General features: G+C 34.8%; 1 protein-coding gene across 1 annotated transcript in view; it reads left to right on the top strand.

Annotated features, from left to right (window-relative positions):
* LOC129244077 (diuretic hormone receptor) overlaps positions 1-19293 on the top strand; it is a 53002-nt gene extending 33709 nt beyond the window's left edge. The window contains exons 10-12 of the mRNA XM_054881692.1: positions 14791-14844; positions 15057-15270; positions 19267-19293. Of these exons, the coding sequence (XP_054737667.1) occupies positions 14791-14844; positions 15057-15270; positions 19267-19293 (295 nt within the window). The remainder of the gene's footprint in view (positions 1-14790; positions 14845-15056; positions 15271-19266) is intronic.
* The last annotated feature ends 687 nt before the right edge of the window (positions 19294-19980 follow it).

Consider the following 19980-nt stretch of genomic DNA (forward strand, 5'->3'; position numbering starts at 1 on the left):
TTATATCAGTATTACCAATTGAACCACCAACAGATGATAGCATAATGCATATATAGTTAATAAAATCAAATTTTGGTTACACAAATTTTATACTGTTGTATTTCTTTTGAAATTATCCCTGTCTCTTTCTCTTCCTCTCTCGCTCTTTCTCTCTCTCTCTCTCTTATTCACACTCATTCACACACAGAAGTTTCACTTCTACCACGTGTACGATGCTGCACATAATTTTTTTTTTACCACATTTTATTCGTTAAAGCCTCTTAAACAAAGGTTTAAAATTTTGTACAAAATTCTGAGAATCGGTTTATTTGTGGCCTAGAGTGTAATAAACAGAAAACTGAAACAACCTTGAAAAAACTTTATATTTTTCAGAATTGTTCAATGTTGAAAATTTTGCCATAGAGTTTTATAAAGTGAAATATTCTTGGTTCCTTGGCGAAATATCCTCCAAATTAAAATTAAAATTTTCTAATTTTTTTTTTAATTTTTTAATTCTTAATTTTTTTAATATTTTTTTTAAATTCTTTTCATGTGTTTTTACAATTTTTGAGATATTCTTGATTCCTTGGGGAAACATCCTTAAAATTAAAGTTTTAATTTAAAATTTTTTTGAGATATTCTTGGTTCCTCGGGGAAATATCTTTAAAACTAAAATTTTAGTTTTTAATATTTGTATATTTTTTTTTAATCATTTATTTTTTGTTAATTTTTTTGATATATTCTTGGTTCCTTGAAGAAATATCTTTAAAATACAAAGTTTAATTTTTTAGTTCTTAATTTTTTTAATATTTTTTTTTTTAATTCTTTCATGTGTTTATAAATTTTTTGAGATATTCTTGATTCCTTAGGGGAATATCCTTAAAATTAAAATTTTAATTTTAAATTTTTTTTTGTAATTGTTTTTGAGATATTCTTGGTTCTTTGGAAAAATATCCTTAAGACTAAAATTTTAATTTTTTAGCTTAAAAAAGATTTTTTTTTTGCTAATTTTTTTGAGATATTCTTGGTTTTTTAAAGAAATATCTTTAAAATTCAAATTTTAATTCTTAATTTTTTTAATATTTTTTTTTTTAATTCTTTCATGTGTTTGTAAATTTTTTGAGATATTATTGATTCCTTGTGGAAATATTCTTAAAATTGAACTTTTAATTTTTAATTTTTTTTAATTTTTGAGATATTCTTGTTTCCTTGGGGAAATATCCTTAAAATTAAAATTTTAATTTTCTAATTTTTAATTTTTTTTTTAATTTTTTGAGATATTCTTGATTTCTTGATGAAATATCTTTAAAATTCTAATTTTAATTTTTTAGTTCTTAATTTTTTTAATATTTTTTTTTTATTTTTTCATGTATTAAATTATTTCAAATTAAAGTTTTAATTTTAAATTTTTTTTGTACATTTCTTTGAGATATTCTTGGTTCCTTGGGGAAATATCTTTAAAATTAAAATTTTTATTTTTATTTTTTTTTTAATTTTGTTTTGTTAATTTTTTTGAGACATTCTTGGTTCTTTGAAGAAACATCTTTAAAATTAAAATTTTAATTTTTTTTTAATTTTTAATTTTTTCTCGTTTTGTACCTACATTTTTGGAGATATTCTTGATTCCTTGAAGAAATATCCTTAAAATTAAAATTTTAATTTTTTTTAATTTTTAATTTTTTCTTGTTTTGTAAATTTTTTGAGATAGACTTGGTAAAATATAAATATATATGTGATTCATGTAGAAACAAAAAATGCTACCATTATTTATCCACACCCATCGTGTTCATATGGCGTTTATTTTGCGTTGAGTGATCTTTGAACTCCACTCATCCGATTCCTTAATATAATATTGGGAGGTTGAGCTAGTTTTAAAGGTGACACACAGATGGCGCTATTTATCACTTTATCGCGTTGGCAATACTGAATATATATTCATGACAAAGCCTCATCCCTAGGCTTTGTTTATCAGTATCTGTCATTTCGCTGAAGTATAAACAACGCAGTGTTTTCGTGCTCCGAGTATGTCAACTTTCGTGCCGTCGAAACGCAATTTGCAGGAAGCTTTGCTTTTCTGCTTCAATTTGAAAAAAAAATACAGCCCAAGCCCGTGAATTGCTGCAGGAGGCCTACCCAGACCATACTCCGTCGATTTCAACATGTGAGTACTGGTTTCGACGATTCAAAAGTGGTGATTTTCACACCGAAGACAAGGAGCGTCTTGGCCAGCCCAAAAAGTTCGAGGACGCAGAATTGGAGGAATTGGTAAACGAGGACTCGTGCCAAACCCAAGAAGAGCTTGCTGAATCATTGGGCGTTGATAAATCAACCGTTTGCAAGCGTCTAAAAGCGATGGGAATAATCCAAAAGCAAGGACATTGGGTCCCGTACGAGTTGAAGCTGCGCGACGTCGAACGGCGATTTTTTACGTGCGAATTGCTGATCGAGCGACAAAATCGGAAGGGTTTTTTGCATCGGGTGGTGACTGGCGACGAAAAATGGATTCACTACGATAACCCAAAACGCAAAAAGTCATGGGGTTTGCCCGGCCACGCATCAACGTCGACGGCCAAGCAGAATATTCACGGCAAGAAAATCATGCTCTGCATTTGGTGGGATAAGGTCGGCGTCGTATATTTTGAGCTGCTCCAACCGGGCGAAACGATCACGGGGGATCGTTACCGACTGCAATTGATGCGTTTAAGCCGGGCATTGAAAGAAAAACGGCCGGAAACGGTAAAAAGGCACGACAAGGTTATTTTGCAACATGACAACGTTCGGCCACATGTTGCTCAACCTGTCAAAAAATACCTTGGAACGCTTTGCTGGGAAGTGTTACCCCACCCGCCGTATAGTCCAGACATAGCTCCCTCCGATTATCATTTGTTCCGGCATATGAGTCTCCCAAAATATGGGTTGAGTCATGGATAGCCAAGCAGAGGCCAGAATTTTGGAGAAACGGCATGCGGAAATTGCCCGAAAGATGGGCGAAAGTTGTAGCTAGCGATGGCCAATACTTCGAATAAAATATTTTGTACCGTTTTTTCACAATAAAGCCCCAAATCTTCGAAAAAAACCTTTAAAACTAATTCAACCTCCCAATACAAAGTTAAAATCGTTACAAAGTAGAAGAAATATACTGTCACTTTGCTTTGTTTTCTATATTACAAATGGAAAAGTTCGCTCGCCTTTACTCTCAAAGCGCATTCATTTTTACATACCTCAAAAAAATCTTCGGAGTAATGACTTATTCTTCCTAGAGCGGGTTAGGACTGTTTATGCCTCGAAAGCACCTTTGATTAGATCATTGAATGAATTTAATCATATTTCAAGTTCCTCGGATTTTGATTTAAGGTTATCTAAATTTCACCTCAAACAGTAGGCACCAAAAATATATTTCCTACAAGTTTGCACCAACAAACAAGCGTCAAAAAGTAGGCAGTGTTATTTCTCACTAGAAATAACCAACCACAAGGAAAAACTCAGGAAAAATAGTCTAAAGTGTATCTCATCTTTTCCTCTACGTTATATCTTTTTTCTCTCTCGCAGAACGAAAATGGCCAAAACGTTGCATGGCCTTGAAATATTACTCTTCATTCTCGCTCGTCCAACGACGCCTAAGAAGTTTCACTTCAATAATTTTTTTCGTGTAAATTGCATAAATTAAAATTATTTTATGTGAAAACGGGTATTTTTCACATAACCTAATCTTCACATTATTGAATCTACTTATATAAGAAAAGGAGACCTCTAATAATGCCAGCTTGTTACTTTAGCTATCGTTGCTTATTCCTTCAGACAAACCGGTAAACATTTAAGTACTATGCGTGTAAGTGTGTAAACTCTATTTTATGTAAGTATGTATTTGTGTGGATATTTAATTTCAATTTCAATGGAACGTGTGGAATCGCTGCTTGGTTTTACATAAGTACTTATAAGTACATATGAGTGCACACATACATACATATATTACACGAACTGATGCATCTCTTCTTATCTGAGAAATAAGAAAAGCAGGAAGCTCGCATGAATCGTTTGAGTCGCTTTTCGTTGAATTCGCTTTTTCCCATTCACTTTTTCATTCAATCTACTTATTTAATTCATTGAGTGCCTCATTCACAAAATTAAATCTTGAAATACATCGTACACATGAAAAAGGGCGGCGTGGCACGAATTTTCTATTCAAATAGCAAAATAAAATAAAAGCTAGTTGCAGTGGATTATAAAATTATTTTTCCGGGTGGAATGAATTTAAAACGAATCTTGTTCATACGCAGCAACAGCCACTTTGCGCCCAGCTAAGGATTAACAATTCCTATAAACACTTTTTTCTAATTTCATGAGGATGCAGGAGAAAAAATTTGCACAACTTTTTGAGAAGGCAGGGCAAAATCAAATCCCAAAAGTAGTTTAGCTAAAAGCACATAAAATATGTAAGTGGGTAACGGCTGAAGGTAAGGTTGGAAACCATTGTCTAATGGGTACATTATTTGGGCCTCTCAATTACATTCTGTGAACGTAACTATGATATTTTGAAAGAAAAAAGAAATAATTTTGTTATACGGTATAGTTCAGCTCTCTACCATTTTTTGTGGCGTCCAATAGGTGTATAGTAGAAATAGGAGTATTGATGCCAACTTGAGGACAACGTCAAGATGCCCACCACACACATACCTATTTACGTGGCATTATGGTTTTTAAGCTAAACAGAGGAAATTTATAATAGCGATATAAACTTTTAATGAGGGCTGCTTACTATGGAAACCAATAGTAGCGGAAAATTCTGATTCTGAAATTTTCCGATATTTCTTTTTAAATTTTCTCATCTGTTAAAGACTCAATGGATGCTCAGAAGCTTCAACCCGACTTGAACAATTTTCATCGTTGGTGAAGGACGTCGCGTCTGTCTTTGAATATTAAAAAATGCTTTCATTTAACATTTTCGAAGCGTCGGTACATTCAACACATCCTACACCATCTATACTAATATTATAAAGAGGAAAACTTTGTTTGTTTGTTTGTTTGTTTGTAACGAATAGGCTCAAAAACTACTGGACCGATTTTAAAAATTCTTTCACCATTCGAAAACTACATTATCCAAGAGTAACATGGATTACATTTTATTTTGGAAAAAAATAGGGTTCCGTAAGATATTTGGATTTTTCGGACACAAACTGAAAAAAATCGTATATATAAAATAAAGTCAACTTTTTGTGTGTGTTCGCTAACCGGCCGTGTCTGCACCGAATTAAACCAAACTTACACACATTGTTAAGAAGGTATTGAAGATGGTTTCCGTATAGTTTGGATACTTACTGGTGGATAGGGCTCGAGATATAGGTCAAAACGTGGACCCGGGTAACCCTTGGATGTGTATGTACAATATGGGTATCAAATGGAAGCTGTTGGTGAATGCTTTAGTTCAGAGTATTTCCCTCCGCTCCGTGACTAGGGTCTCGAGATAGAGACCAAAACGTGGACCCTAGAATGTGTTTGTACAATATGGATATCAAATGAAAGCTGTTGGTGAATGCCTTAGTACAGAGTATTTTTCATGCCGCTACGTGACTGGGGTCTCGAGATATAGGTCAAAACGTGGACCCGGGTAACCTTTGGTTGTGTATGTACAATATGGGTATCAAATGAAAGCTGTTGATAAGTGCTTTAATACGGGGTAATTTTCATACCTATTGATGACTAGGGTCTCGAAATATATGCCAAAACGTGGACCCGCCGTGTCTTTGCACCGAATTAAACCAAACTTACACACATTGTTAAGGAGGTATTGAAGATGGTTTCCGTATAGTTTGGATACCTATTGGTAGATAGGGTCTCGAGATATAGGTCAAAACGTGGACCCGGGTAACCTTCGAATGTGTATGTACAATATGGGTATCAAATGGAAGCTGTTGGTGAATGCTTTAGTTCAGAGTATTTCCCTCCGCTCCGTGACTAGGGTCTCGAGATAGAGACCAAAACGTGGACCCTAGAATGTGTTTGTACAATATGGATATCAAATGAAAGCTGTTGGTGAATGCCTTAGTACAGAGTATTTTTCATGCCGCTACATGACTGGGGTCTCGAGATATAGGTCAAAACGTGGACCCGGGTAACCTTTGGTTGTGTATGTACAATATGGGTATCAAATGAAAGCTGTTGATAAGTGCTTTAATACGGGGTAATTTTCATACCTATTGATGACTAGGGTCTCGAAATATATGCCAAAACGTGGACCCGCTGTGTCTTTTCACCGAATTAAACCAAACTTATGCACATTGTTTAGTAAGTATTGAAAATGGGTTTCGTAAAGTTTGGTTGTAATTCGGAGCAGTGGCAACGGGTACAGCGTTCTTTTGAGCCAGCCATAATGTCGCTTACTTTTTTAACTCTTGGGGCGGAACTGAACTGTCAAATTGACAGTGTGAGTTACAATGTGTCAATATTTCTTTCTGATTTGGATGCCATAAGTAAAAAACGTAAGTGCAACATGTAAAAATTGTTTGTGAATTTTTTTGGAGTGGATTTTGGAACAGTGAATAATTTCTTACGAAATTTGAGAATTTAATGTGAAATCCGAATGAAATTATGTGTTCGTGGAAAAAACAATTTTTTTCGTTTTTTTTTTTTGAAAAATATAAATGGATAATGGTTAAAAAAGCTCCAATGCTTAATAAAACATATAAATTGAAACGAAAAATTCATGGATGATCAGGAAAAAAGACGATTGTTTATTCATATGCGTTGATTTGAAATTTAAAAACAATCTTCTTTTTTCCTGATTTTCAATTTATATTTTATATTTACTCAAAAACAAATAGAAAAACAAAAAATATTGTTTATGCCAAAGCGCTTGAATAAAGAATAAAGAAATAAATAATATGAAAACCATATATTTTCTGTTCTAAACCATATCTATTCTATTTTAGTGTGCCCAGGGAAGGGGGCCGGGTTTGCTAGTTTTTAATAAAGTATAATACTTTAAAGTGTAACAGAGTTTAAGGAGCTTGGAGTTTCATTCGACACGAAATTTTCCTTCAGTGGTCACATTAATTTTTTTTTCGAAATCGTATTCGCTTCTAGGCTTCATTCACCGCAATGCATCTGAATTTGCTGGTCCGTATACCTACAAATTGTTGTTTACGGCTCTTGTTCGTTCTCATTTGGAGAGCTTACGACCAACTTTCGCTAAATACTATATTATTAAAAGACCGCCTTTAAAGCTCATGTCTATTCAGACAAGCCTGCTTCAATTAACGCATATATATTGTATTATATGTGAGATACCGGCCGAAGCATTGGAAAGAGTATGCCAAAATTGAACTAAGCGGATGGACCATTTGAAGCAGTCGCGGTCAACATTTGCATGAAATAATCTTCAAAAATTAAAGTATAGGGACTGTACTATCGATTTAAAAAAACATTTCTTGTATTTTTCTGAATTTTACGTGTGGTTTTTTTTTAAACTTGCCAAATTTGGCTTGCTTTTCTTTACATTTTCGTGTAGTCGGCAAGGTGTTTTGTGCTGTAGATTATTAAAAAAAAATAAATATATAGTAAATATTTGTATGTATGTACGTAAAAATTGCCAACTGAAGCTGCTGAGCTCGAGTAACTAAAGGTTATCCAAGCATTTGCTTTATTTAGTCTAATTGTTTTCAGAGTGCAAAATTTCCGCTCCAACGCACTTTCCACTTGAGCCACAAAATGTTGCGCTATGTTTTGCCCATATTTAAATGGCACTTCTGCAATCGTGCAACAAAAACGTAGGTTGTATGCTTATAAATGTTGCAACATTTGCTAGTTACTTGCTGTTGCACAAAGTCAGTATTCGAGTCTTAAGTGGTGGCACAAAGAAGGCTAACGACATTCGTATCGTTACAGTCTTGAAAATCCCCAGTGAGTGTTCGTACGATTTAATGACTTCTTGACTTTTTCACAACATCTTACACACACGGCCATGCATGTGAATGTGTACTTATACATACATACATACACACCATAAGTGTGTACTTACTATGTATTTATTTATTACGTAGTTTGCTGAAGTGAAATTGACATAACGTTAAGCCAGTTGGGGCGTGCACGGTCATGTGCTCCCACTGCGTAAAGAAAACATTAAACTCTCAACTGTGGAGACTAAACGACGTTATTGGAGGTCAACATTTGAAATTTCATGTATGTATGTATGAATGTGTTTACTTATACATAGTCCCATTGATATTCCGCAATTTAATATGCAAGAAACTTGCTATGGAACCAGAGTGCTTGTAAATACATACAACAACAAATGCAAGTGATTTGCTTACAAACTATTCTGAATTTTTCGAAACATCCCTGCAAAGTTTTCTTAAGTCGAAATGCATACAAAATTTATGAAAGTGTTTAAGTATCGGCCAAACTACCGCTTTAAATTGCACACAAATTGGCATCTCCCAGTTCTGTGTGCACGTACGAGTTCGCTACATGCACAAGCAGATGGAATTTTTGCATTTGGTTATTTTACTGTGCCTGCGGGTGCTTTTGTGGCATGCAGATTTCTTGTACACCAGCTCGTACTTTTCGTGCAATTCAAATCTCCGAAATATGAGCATTTTTGAAGCTTTCGACACTCAGTTCATTTACAGAGCACACAGGGTGGCTCAAGTACCGGCTTCATTTGAATCATATGTCAGTTTTTTTTTGCGTTTGAGATCTGGCATATCCGCATAAGTACACCTGAGCAAAGCGAATTGGCAGACTTGATGGTTGTATAGTTGTCAATTTTTTCGATTTTTATGATGCCAGGATTTTCGGGATCTCGTTATTAGTATTTCGTGATAGACCCGGAATTTAAATATTAATAAATTTTGCAACAAATTGACTCACTTCTAAATTTTTTCGATTTTTACAATTCCACGATTTTCTGGATCTCCTTATTACAATATAATTCCGATATATCGGAACTAATACCGGAATTTAGAATTAATAAATTTTGCAACAATCTCAATTTCTTCACAATCTCACTTCTGAATTTTTTAGATTTTTACAATTCCGCGATTTTCGGGATCTCTTTATTATAATTTCGGGATATCGGGGTTAGTACCAAAATTTAGATATTCATTAATTAAGCAACAAATTGGCTCATATATCAATTTTTAGGATCCCGACATTTTCGGGATCCCGTTATTATAATTTCGAGATATCGGGACTGGTACCGGAATTTAGATATTCATTAATTTTGCAACAACTTAACTCGAAAAAATTGCATGAAAATAAATTGAGAGGTTCTCCTACCATGTTAGCCGTTTTCTTTCAAAGTGGTGTAAGTTCATTTTGACAAAAAATTAGTTAATGATAAAAGTTGATGTAATTTAATATACTATCAACTTTTTATTTATAAACTTTTCCCAAAAAAATCTGTTAAAATTTTCATTGTTTTTATCATTAACTAATTTTTTGTTAAAATGGACTTACACCACTTTCAAAGAAAGCGGCTCATATAATAAATAATAAATAAATAGGTTTTAAACATATTTTTTGGTTTAAAGTGAAATTTAAATTAAATTTATACGGTTTGAATAATACTTCAGTGTGTACATATCCGATAAAGATAATATTATTGTACAAATGCGTCGACGATGGCATCAAACAAGATCACCTCTTGACAAAACTCAATTGAAAACTAAAGAGTACAAGAACAAATCTGTAATCAAACACTTACAAGAACCTACAAATGAGCAAAGCACAAATTACTCCTTCTGGAGATGCACCAAAAAACTAAAACAACCATCAGTGCAGAGTGCACCAATCAAGCCACGGGAAAATAAGTGGGCAAAGACTAATAGACAAAAACCTGATATATTCGCTAATTAACTAGCGGACACATTTACTCCATAAGGCTTGCTAACTTCAAAGGGGGAACACCTTAACAAACGTAACACTGTAAATGAAATCCCTGCGGCAACCGCGGACGAAATAATAAATTAAATTAAAATATTAAAGCCGAACAAATCGCCAGGTTATGACCTAATAACTGCGGGCATCTTAAAACAGCGGCCAAAAAGCCTTAAACCCGCATAATGAACACCATATTTGAGCTGAATTACCATCCAATTGATTGGAAAATGACAAAAGTCACAATGTTCTACAAGTCAGGCAAATCAGCATACGAAGACACGTCATACCGACCTATCTCACTACTGCTTACTCTATTTAAAAATTGTTAATTATCCCGGGCGCCAATTTGAATTCCACATAAAACATTCGGCTATTGATGAAGTCCATAGGATTGTTGGAGTGATAGAGAATGCATTCGAAGAGAACAAAAACGTGATCTGCTGTGTTCCGCGATGTTTTAAAGGCGATTTAGAAAAAATGCTTCTTGGAGAATTTAGTAATTCGTAGCACCTCCTGCTGATTTTATAACTTTTTAAGAAAGAAATAAAAGGTTTTCCAAGAAGAGGTGTTATTTTGATAAAAGATTAATGGTTTCGTTGCTTGTGTGGCACGTAGCGCCGTCTTGTTGAAAATTAATTAATCACCATAACTGTTGCTCCATCTTCATTTTCGAAAAAGTAAGGTCCAATGACTCCGCCGAAACATAAACCGCACCAAACAGTCACACGTTGAGGATAGAGAGACTTTTCAACAACAACTCTTGGATTTTCTGAGCCCCAGATACGATAATTTTGCTTGTTGACGAAGCCACCGAGGTGGAAATGGGCGTCATCACTCAAAATGATTTTTCGATAGAATTTCGGATCATTGAATGAAATGCATGAACAACGACCCAATCAGCAAAGACTCGACGTTGTTCTTGTGTTAACTGGACTTTATAAGCCTTAAGACCCAAATCTTTATGCAAAATACGGTGTAATGACGTTTGTGGAATGGCTAATTCCAAAGAACGATGAGAAATGGACAAACCTTGGTTTTCCTCAACACTTTCGGCTACAACAGCAATATTTTCGGCTGTTCAGCTGTTCTTGAGTGACGTGCACGGGTTTTATTCTTCACATGACTAATTTGTCCCAACAGCTCGAATTTTTTTACCAATTTCTGTATTGCGGTCCTACAAGGTGCTTCACGATGACCCAAAAATGTTCGAGTTTTACGAACCGTCTCTGCCAAATTTTCACCATTTTTACTATTTTTATAGTGAATTTTAATAATTTGAATACGTTGGTTAAGCGTGTATCGTTCCATTTTTATTAATATTTTTATTAATGGTGTAGTTTCTACTTGTCAAATATCACAAAGTGACAGCTTCAAAAGCGACATCTACCGAAATATCGGGGTATTCAAAATAACACCTGTTATTGGATTATTTACTAGATAGATTAAGAAGAAGTTTGAATTTGATTCCACGTTTCCTGCGTATATTTGGCTTGCAAGGTTCAGATTATCTTTTTCAGTTCTGCCCCAAGATGCTCAATTAGGTGTAAGTCAGTAGACTGCGAAGGCCATTCTTAAACATTCACTTTTTTTAACCACTCTTTTGCTAATTTTAATGAATGCTTAGGATTGTTATACAGCGTAAATTCTCATCTTAGAGGCGTTTTTTATCTTAGGGGTTATTTATAGGAAAGCATAACCAATAATCTCACATAGTCCATCGCATACATTTTATCTTTTATCGAAAATATTGGACGGACTCCATCCTCCGAAGAGCATATCCTCACCATTATTTATTTGACATCTATTTTTTCATATATCTGGAATCAAATGCTTTACTTGTGGGTCTGGGAATAATTGTTTTTCGGAGATCCAATTTTCTTTTTTTTTTTCTTGCTTCAATCCGCCCATAGCACATTTTTCCAGTTTCGAATGAGGTGTTTTCTTGCAAATCGAGGCCTTTTTGTTTCGTTCTTTAAACTCAAGAACGGTGCTTTTCTGGGTGGTCTTGCTAGTAATTTGGCTGCTACCCACCTGTAATGAACTATCTAACTTTCAACTTGCAAATTTAAATCTGTTTTAAGCTCGTTTGATGGCAAGGAAGGCTTAATTTGTCTGTAATGTAGGAGTTTTTGTTTTCCCTTCCCAGAATTTTACATTTTCTTCCTCGAGTTTCAACCTTGGGTGCGTTATGAATAGCATTGAAAACCTTTTTCTTTGAACATTTCATCGTTTCTCCTATAACATAGTAACCTATACTTAAAATTTAGTTAATTAATTTTACCTTTAAGGGCAACTGGGCGAAATTTATATTTGAAAAATGAAAGTGCACTGTTTGTATTATAGTATAAATTGTAACTGATTAGTTTTTGCTAATTCTGGTTTAAGGAGTATAGAGGAAATGTTTGGTTTCCTATGAAATAAAATATGCTTTCATTTAACATAAATTTAAAAATTTTCTTATACGCTTTCCACTGTAAAGGTAGAATCAAAATTGTTGAGATCAGAAATGAGTCCATCGGTAATGCATTGGCATCTGGCGGTAGTTACTTTCTTGCGCCCTCCAGTGATGCATTGCAAGCCAACTCATTAACAATGGCTTGCTTGAAAAATCTTGATCAAAAAGGTGTGTGTTAAAGCTTCTGGAGATAGCTTACACAACTATTGTCTCTGACCAGCCATCGATATCAACAACTCAATATTAAGCACGCGAATTTTGAATAAATTATATACTTATGTATATATAAATTTCAGATTTTTCGTTAACAATATCCAAGTGACTTAAAAATTGAAGCAAACCGGCTACATATCTGCCTCTCAGTTTGGATTTCAGCGCCACATTGCAACTGAAATTTGACCTCATTCGACGGTTTTTACGGGTTTGTGCATGAAAGTTTAAATGACAGAAAAAAGTCACTTCTAATAGGAGTAGTGACCGCTCCTCAGTAGGCAATGGCAAACCGCTGCCATGAAAACAAATTGGAGGAAGAGCTTGACCAAGCAAATAACAAATCAGTAACGCACCCATTTTAGATTTTTATGTTTATATCGACTGTTGTGGGACCTGTATGCTTCAAAAATATTCAGGCTACTTAGTATACTATATATTCTGTGATCCTTACGAATGATAAGCCAGATTTATTAATTTATTTATCTTCTAAAGCATGAATATCATAGATTCTTATAGGTTAAGCAAACATATTTTAACGTTAGTAGTCATTAAGGGGAACACCACTGTGATTTTTCAAAGAAATCGATTTTTTTTTTTGCATTTTCTAAAAGTAGATATATTAAAAAATATGTAAAAAAAAATTTACTTAAAATCTTGAAAATTGACGAAGTTATACCCAATACAATAAGTGCAGGTAGTGAGTTACAACGGCCAATGAAAACTTTAAACGCGATTTTCTCAAAACGACTTTTCTGAACACGGTGGCTTCGATTTCTCGAAGACTTATCAAACGATTTTAATTTTTTTCTTTTTTTGTACATGTATTGGCTACAGTCGTACATAGCCGTTTTTAAATATTCCAAAAATTAATATTTTTTCAAACCTTTTGAAAACAAAAAAAGGATAAAAACACATACTCATTTTTCAAACCTGCACCATTTCTCACAAAAAAAAATATAAAAAAAACCGCCACGTACGACGATAGCCATTGATGTATAGACTAAGAATTTTTTTAGTTTGTTGCTTTCAGATGCTTTTTCACCGCTGTATCGTGGCCACCAGGGTGCATCAGTTTTTTATGATGTCATTGCATTAATATTAATAACAATTGTAATTTTAAATATTTTTTAATAAAAAATTTGTGTCAGTATGGTTGAATATATATTAAATAAATTATAATTTGTCCGATCCTCAAATAATCATCAATATTTAAAAAAAATTCATGCAAATCACTTAATTTTCACGCGTTTACAGTGGTGTTCCCCCTTAAAAACAAAGAAATTCCTAATAAATTATTTATATGAAAAATTCAAAACTTTCTTTTGAACATGAAAAATCTATCTCAACAAATTTAGAGACTTTATTGAACTCAATAAAGGTTATAGTAATAGAAGCATTTCGAGCATAAAGCGATTTTGAGAGACCAGCATAGACCAAAACTCCGTACTACGAAGAGCTCTGACCGAAATTTTAAAGAAAATTTCATAAAATAAGTCTTGGGAAGTTGAGTTGGCTCCAAAGTTAACCGATACAGCTGGGAATAAAATTTTCCGCGGATAAATTTGTTTAGGAAGAGGAGCACTTATATTTTGTAACGAAATTTCTCTGCCGCTAAGATCCAACACTGAATTTGTCCAGTGCCGCCAATTCAACTTAAGCTTCTGCAGCGAATCTTCCGTAACTCCTTTCGTTCTTATCATTTAAATAAAAATAAACAAATAATTGCAGCGTACACTTCTCTTTAGGCATTTGGCCGAGCTCCTCCTCCTATTTGTGGTGTACGTCTTGATGTTGTTTCACAAATGGAGGGACCTACAGTTTTAAGCCGACTCCGAAGGGCAGATATTTTTACGAGGAGCTTTTTCATGGCAAAAACACACTCGGAGGTTTGCTTGCTGAGCGCCTGCAGAGGGGCGACCGCTATTACAAAAAACTTGTTCCTATTATTTGCTGTTCATGACGGGGACGCGAATGGTACTCACACACCAGCCCGTTCAGCTACGGCGGCCGAATCATTTATCATTTCAGCTACTAATCGCTCAAGCTATGAATATATTCGTTTAGCGATGGAATTTACTACTACATAAATATTTTAATTTTTAAAATCGGGAATCGTAAATGAAAAGAGACATATTTAATATGCGAATTATGAGAAATAAATCATTTAAAATACCCTTTAATTGTTAAAAAATTTTCTGCGCATTATTCAATTATGGGTAACTCAACTAAACTATTTTTTTTTAACTTTTTTTTTGAAATTTTCGCAGGTATACCACAAAAAGTTTCTCAAAGGATTGCTCACCGCGGACGGAAAGCACACGGTATGTAATTTTTTCGAAAACCTAAATAAATAATCTATATGAAATAATCCAAGTCAATCCGCTTGTGAATGAGCAGCTCCATTGAAATGAATAATTAAAAGAGAAACGTTTCTTGCAATTTTACTTGTGTTTTATTTCTTTTTTTAATTACAGTTTTTCATTTGCCATCGCATAATATTTGTGCTGCGTTTGTTTTGCTTTGTTCGTTCCAGGCCACTCACCGCTTACTATGGCAAAGGCAAGCGTGAATCCTGCGTATCATCGGCCACAACCACCACCCTGTTGGGTCAAAACCAGAATCTCTCTTTAAATGTGAATACCAGCGCACAAATGGCGATGCAACGCGGCTCAAACGGTGCTTTGCATATGATGCCCACAGTCACGGCACTAACCATTATGCCACGGGCGATTAGTCCGCTCATGAAGGTACATAACACACACAAGCACACATTTCTCCATCTCTATGCTGGGTGATGATTCATGGGCAGCTGGATAGCCAACCAACTCTCAACCTCTCTGCGCTGCTCAATTTGCATTTTACCGATTTCCCTGCGTACTACACCTGCCGGTGCTTGCTGGATTTCCATTTCATTCAAATGGTTTCGCTGGTGAAACTGCTGCGTGTTATTGCGTTAGTGCGGCGCGAAACTATGTAAATACAAATAAGACGCACGAGCGGAGAGGGGTCGATTATTGTACAAGTGTTGGAAGCACATTTTCAAGGGATTTAAAAAAGTTGCAAGCGACTTTTTTCATTTATGTTTTGCACTTTGGGCGCGAACGTGCCTGAAGGCGATGTTGCAACATTGTTTCCGTTGTTAAGAAAATATGATCTCAGAGAAAATGGAGTGTCAGTTGTTACAAAAAAAAAAACAGAAAACGAAATAACTGAACTGAGTGAATAAATGACTTTTTAGGTTTTTTTTTAAGGTTTTGATGCAAGTTGCGAAACTTTAGGTAATATTTCTTACTGGTTTTTGGAGGCAAAATTTTAAAGTTTTGTAAAATATTTTCTAAAGCAATCAAGGGACTTCATTTACAATAAATCTAATCAGGTATATATTTCCCTCCTACTTCTTCTTCTTCTTAATTGGCACGATAACCGCTTACTCGATTTCGACCGATTTAAACAAAGCGCGCCAGTCTTTTCTTCCTCGTTATAACCGGCACCAGTTGGACGCACCAAGCTCTCACTACTGCTAATTCGTACCCCTACGATTCCTTCCCATATACAGGATATATTATATTTGGAATTTTGCCTGCCGCGGGCCTGCCGAGGGGCGACCGCTATTAGAAAAAACCTTTTCTTCATTTTTGGTGTTTCATGAACGGAGGCTTGAACCGACGTACTCCGAATGGTAGTGACGTTACAGCCACCGCATAAAATTCTAAAAAAATATTGTAGTTCATATTAAAATAAAAACCATATAATGTAGAACTTCATGTAAATCATGTTTCAAATTTTTTTTCAAAAATTTCAATATTTTAATCATATTTTTTAGAATTTTTCTTGGCATGCAGTTTTATAGCCTACTGAAGTTTGGAATCTTGTGTTCTTAATTTTTAAATATCCTGATAAGTATTTATCTATTTATTTATTTATTTTTTTTATTTTTAAAAGCTTACATGATAATAAAATTATAAGTAAACTTAAGCAAACGTAGCGCTAGCAGCAGAGGCTTTCGGTTCTCTCGAATTTATCTAAATTCATGGCATTGATTCAAACTTCCAAATATGCTCAGATACACCACATAAATTGTTAGTCCATAAAAATTGCAGATAATGATTTTTTTTTTTGTTGAATATTCAGCAAAGAGCTCCGTGGAATTTGTATACCCAGTTTGTAACATAGAAACACGAATGGGGTATGCAATTTTATAGCTAATGGAACTTTTTATAACAAAAACCAAATAGATTTTTTTCATATGGCAGATAAAGCCTTTCATTGTTAGAAAAAAAAATTGTCAAAAATCAACGGTATTTTGTAGTCACTTGAAACTTGCACTTTGTTCTACTAGACTCTGGAAAAATCTGGTTAAAATTTAGAAGGTTTTGATGAAAATTTGAAAAAAAATTTACAAGGTTTGACAATTCGCGTTATATAGTTTCTGTTACAATATGAACTATGAAAATTATACCTACATAAAATAATAGAGTTGTGTTTTTTGAAAGTCAGTTTTAAATTAAATAAAATAGAAATTAAGTGGTCATTGAAATATTTATTTAAGCTTTCTCCATTATAAAATCAAATTGTACCGAGGATGGTTTGCAAAATTCCGAAATTCCTTTTTTTTTGTTTTTTTTTTGTCGGGACAGACTAGCAAGTGCAGCATTCAGACACAATTAAATCCGTTGTACTCCATTCGGATTCTCTTTTTGATTTTCTTTAAACCTGCTCGACCTCCGAAGAAATCTGAGTAGATCTTGTGGTGCCAAGGAACCAAGGTGGTCGCTTCTTAACACATCAGTGTCAAAGACCTCAAGCCTTATTCGAGCGAAGGCCGGGCAGACGCACAGATAGTGGTCCGCCGTATCATCCTCCTCTCCACATGTTGGGCACTGCTTCTCTCGTAGAAAATGGCTTGCCATCAGTCGAACCAGCTGCCTACAGTCCCTTCTGCTTAATGACAAGAGGATCTGCGACAGTCGGTCAGACATGACAGGTAACATCAGTTTTGTCGATCTGCAGCCTCTCTCACTCTATCAAGCTCGCTTGTGGGTCAGAGTAACCCGTTTGCTAACCGTGGCTTTGATGGCTGCAGAAAGGAGTGGCAGAACGGGCTCCGAGAACAACTTTGTTGGTCTGGCTAAAAGTCAGAGATCTCGTTACCCGCGATACCCACGTGTTCCGGGACCCATGTTAGCATCAGGCTATTATGTCTACCGACATAGTTCAGCCTGGATTTGCAGGACTCGACTACCCTTGAAGTGGTTGGGGGCCTGTCTGAGCCCATGAGCGCAGCTTGACCGAAAATACTAGGTTGTTTTAAAATACTAAGTTTTGCGGTTCGATAAGAAAAATACAATTTTATGGTTTGAAATACATTTTACTAATCAGTGAAGTCGCCGAGTCCCTGAATATTAATGCACTTGCTCCAATTTATGAATTTAATCCCTGAAGTGAGAATCTGGCAGGGGTGCAAAATACGCTTTTCTCTCATTATTTAATGAAAAACGCTCTCCACGCATGAATTTTTTAGGTCTGGAAATAGATGGAGGTCGCTAGATACGGTGGATCCTCCAATAACTCGAACTTTTATTCATGGATTTTAACCATAGTCAAAATGCTCTTGTGACTCGATGCATTGCCCTGATGAAAAAGAATAATGAATTTTTTCCTTTTCAAAGTTGGTTTCTTTTCACGATTTTTTCCTGTAGCAAGTCTATTCAGAATTTATTGTTTTACCAGTTTGCAGGTAATCCACAAAGAAAGGTACTTTCGCATCTCAAAAACTGATGCTAACATCTTCTTGGCCGATTTCTGGAAACGAACTCGTATCTGAGCCAAAGAACCAGGTTTGCACCACTCTTTAGCCTCTTGTTTTGATTTAGGAACAAGTCCCATCCATAGTGATGAATCGACGCACAAAATGTATTTTAACGGAGACGCTTTAAGTGTTGTCGTATTCAAATGTGTTTTTGTTCCATTGTTAGCGAATGCGGCACCCGTTGTGCACACAACTTTCTGAAACTGAAAATATTGCTTACACTTCCCAGTGAGATGCTTAGGACCTTTATTAAATCTCTTTCAGTCACTCGATGGTTTTCCAATACGATATTCTGTATTTTTTCTACTATTTCTGGGGTTTTTCCAGTTTTTGCAAGTTCTTGAAATGGGTCGTCTTGAAGGCTTGTGCTACTTTCTATTGTACTGAATGATGGCAAAAATTCCTTTTACAATTTCAACATTCATTGATAAATTTCATTTGTTTGCTAAACAAAAACTTCTATCACTGTACGATACTTGAATTTTGCCATTGTAGAAAATACTGTGGCCTGTAAACAAAGAATGACAAAACCTCGCTCTCACGCTTCGCGTCGGTGTTCACGCGGGGCACTATCCGCGAGGTATGCATGCCGTGAGGCTTGGAAATACTTTGAGTCCTTTTTGCGTCAGCTGTATGGAGGATGAGCTGGAATCATCTCAGCACCATCTCCTTAGCTGCCTTGCTTTCGCGAGACTTAGATTTAGGCATCTTGGTTCTCACTTCTTTCCTACGCCTGTTGATATAACCGGCCTTGATATAAAAAACCTGATGAACTTCATATAACCGCAAATCAGTCACCGTTCGTAATCCACAAATGCTCAACCCTTTCCTCCTTTACGGCGTATATTTCTTATATATTTATATTATATTTTCTTCGAAAAACAGTTTATTCTTTCTATTAACAAACTTATCTCTTTCCTCATTTATTTTGCAGCAAAGGCTAGAGGAAAATGCCGTATAAAACAGTGTGAGTTGCGCTCGAAATTAAACCAATTACTTAGTATAAAATTTATAAAGTAAGCAAAAATAAAAATATGCAGTTAATGCGGCATAAGAAATGGGAAATTAATGAACGCGAACTAACGAATTTATTATAAGAACTACAACTTTTTTATATGAATGTATAGGCACTATTGTATATTCTGAGTGATAGATGTAAATGTAAATTCATAAGTAATGTGTAAAAATATGTAAAAAATAAGTAATTGCACTCACACAACTGTAGCTAATTAAAGTTATGTATAAATTGAAGAAAAAATTGAATATTGAATAGAAAATGGAAATAGATATTGAGCTTCTTGTCGAATATTGAGAGATAATGACTTGAAATTTGTAAATTTATTCCAGTCAAATTATGTTGTATCTATATGTATATTGCATATCTCGCACTTGCTGTAAGGTTGGCATAATCCAAAAACCCGAAATTTGGAGAAAAACAGCTTAAACGTTTTCAATGCCTGATTTACTCGGATGGCAATGGCACTACAGTCGTATGGCTTGGCCAAATTTAAAATATTACGCTATTTAGCTCGGTTTCCTTGTTTTCTCGCGTCAGTTGGTGAAACCGAGTACTACCAGGTTATGCCTCACTTGATCTCCCCAACGTAAATTAGGTTCTCCTCGTCATCCACCAGAGGGTTCCTCTCGA

This window comes from Anastrepha obliqua, chromosome 4 (assembly GCF_027943255.1).
Source record: "Anastrepha obliqua isolate idAnaObli1 chromosome 4, idAnaObli1_1.0, whole genome shotgun sequence".
Taxonomy (NCBI): Eukaryota; Metazoa; Arthropoda; class Insecta; order Diptera; family Tephritidae; genus Anastrepha; species Anastrepha obliqua.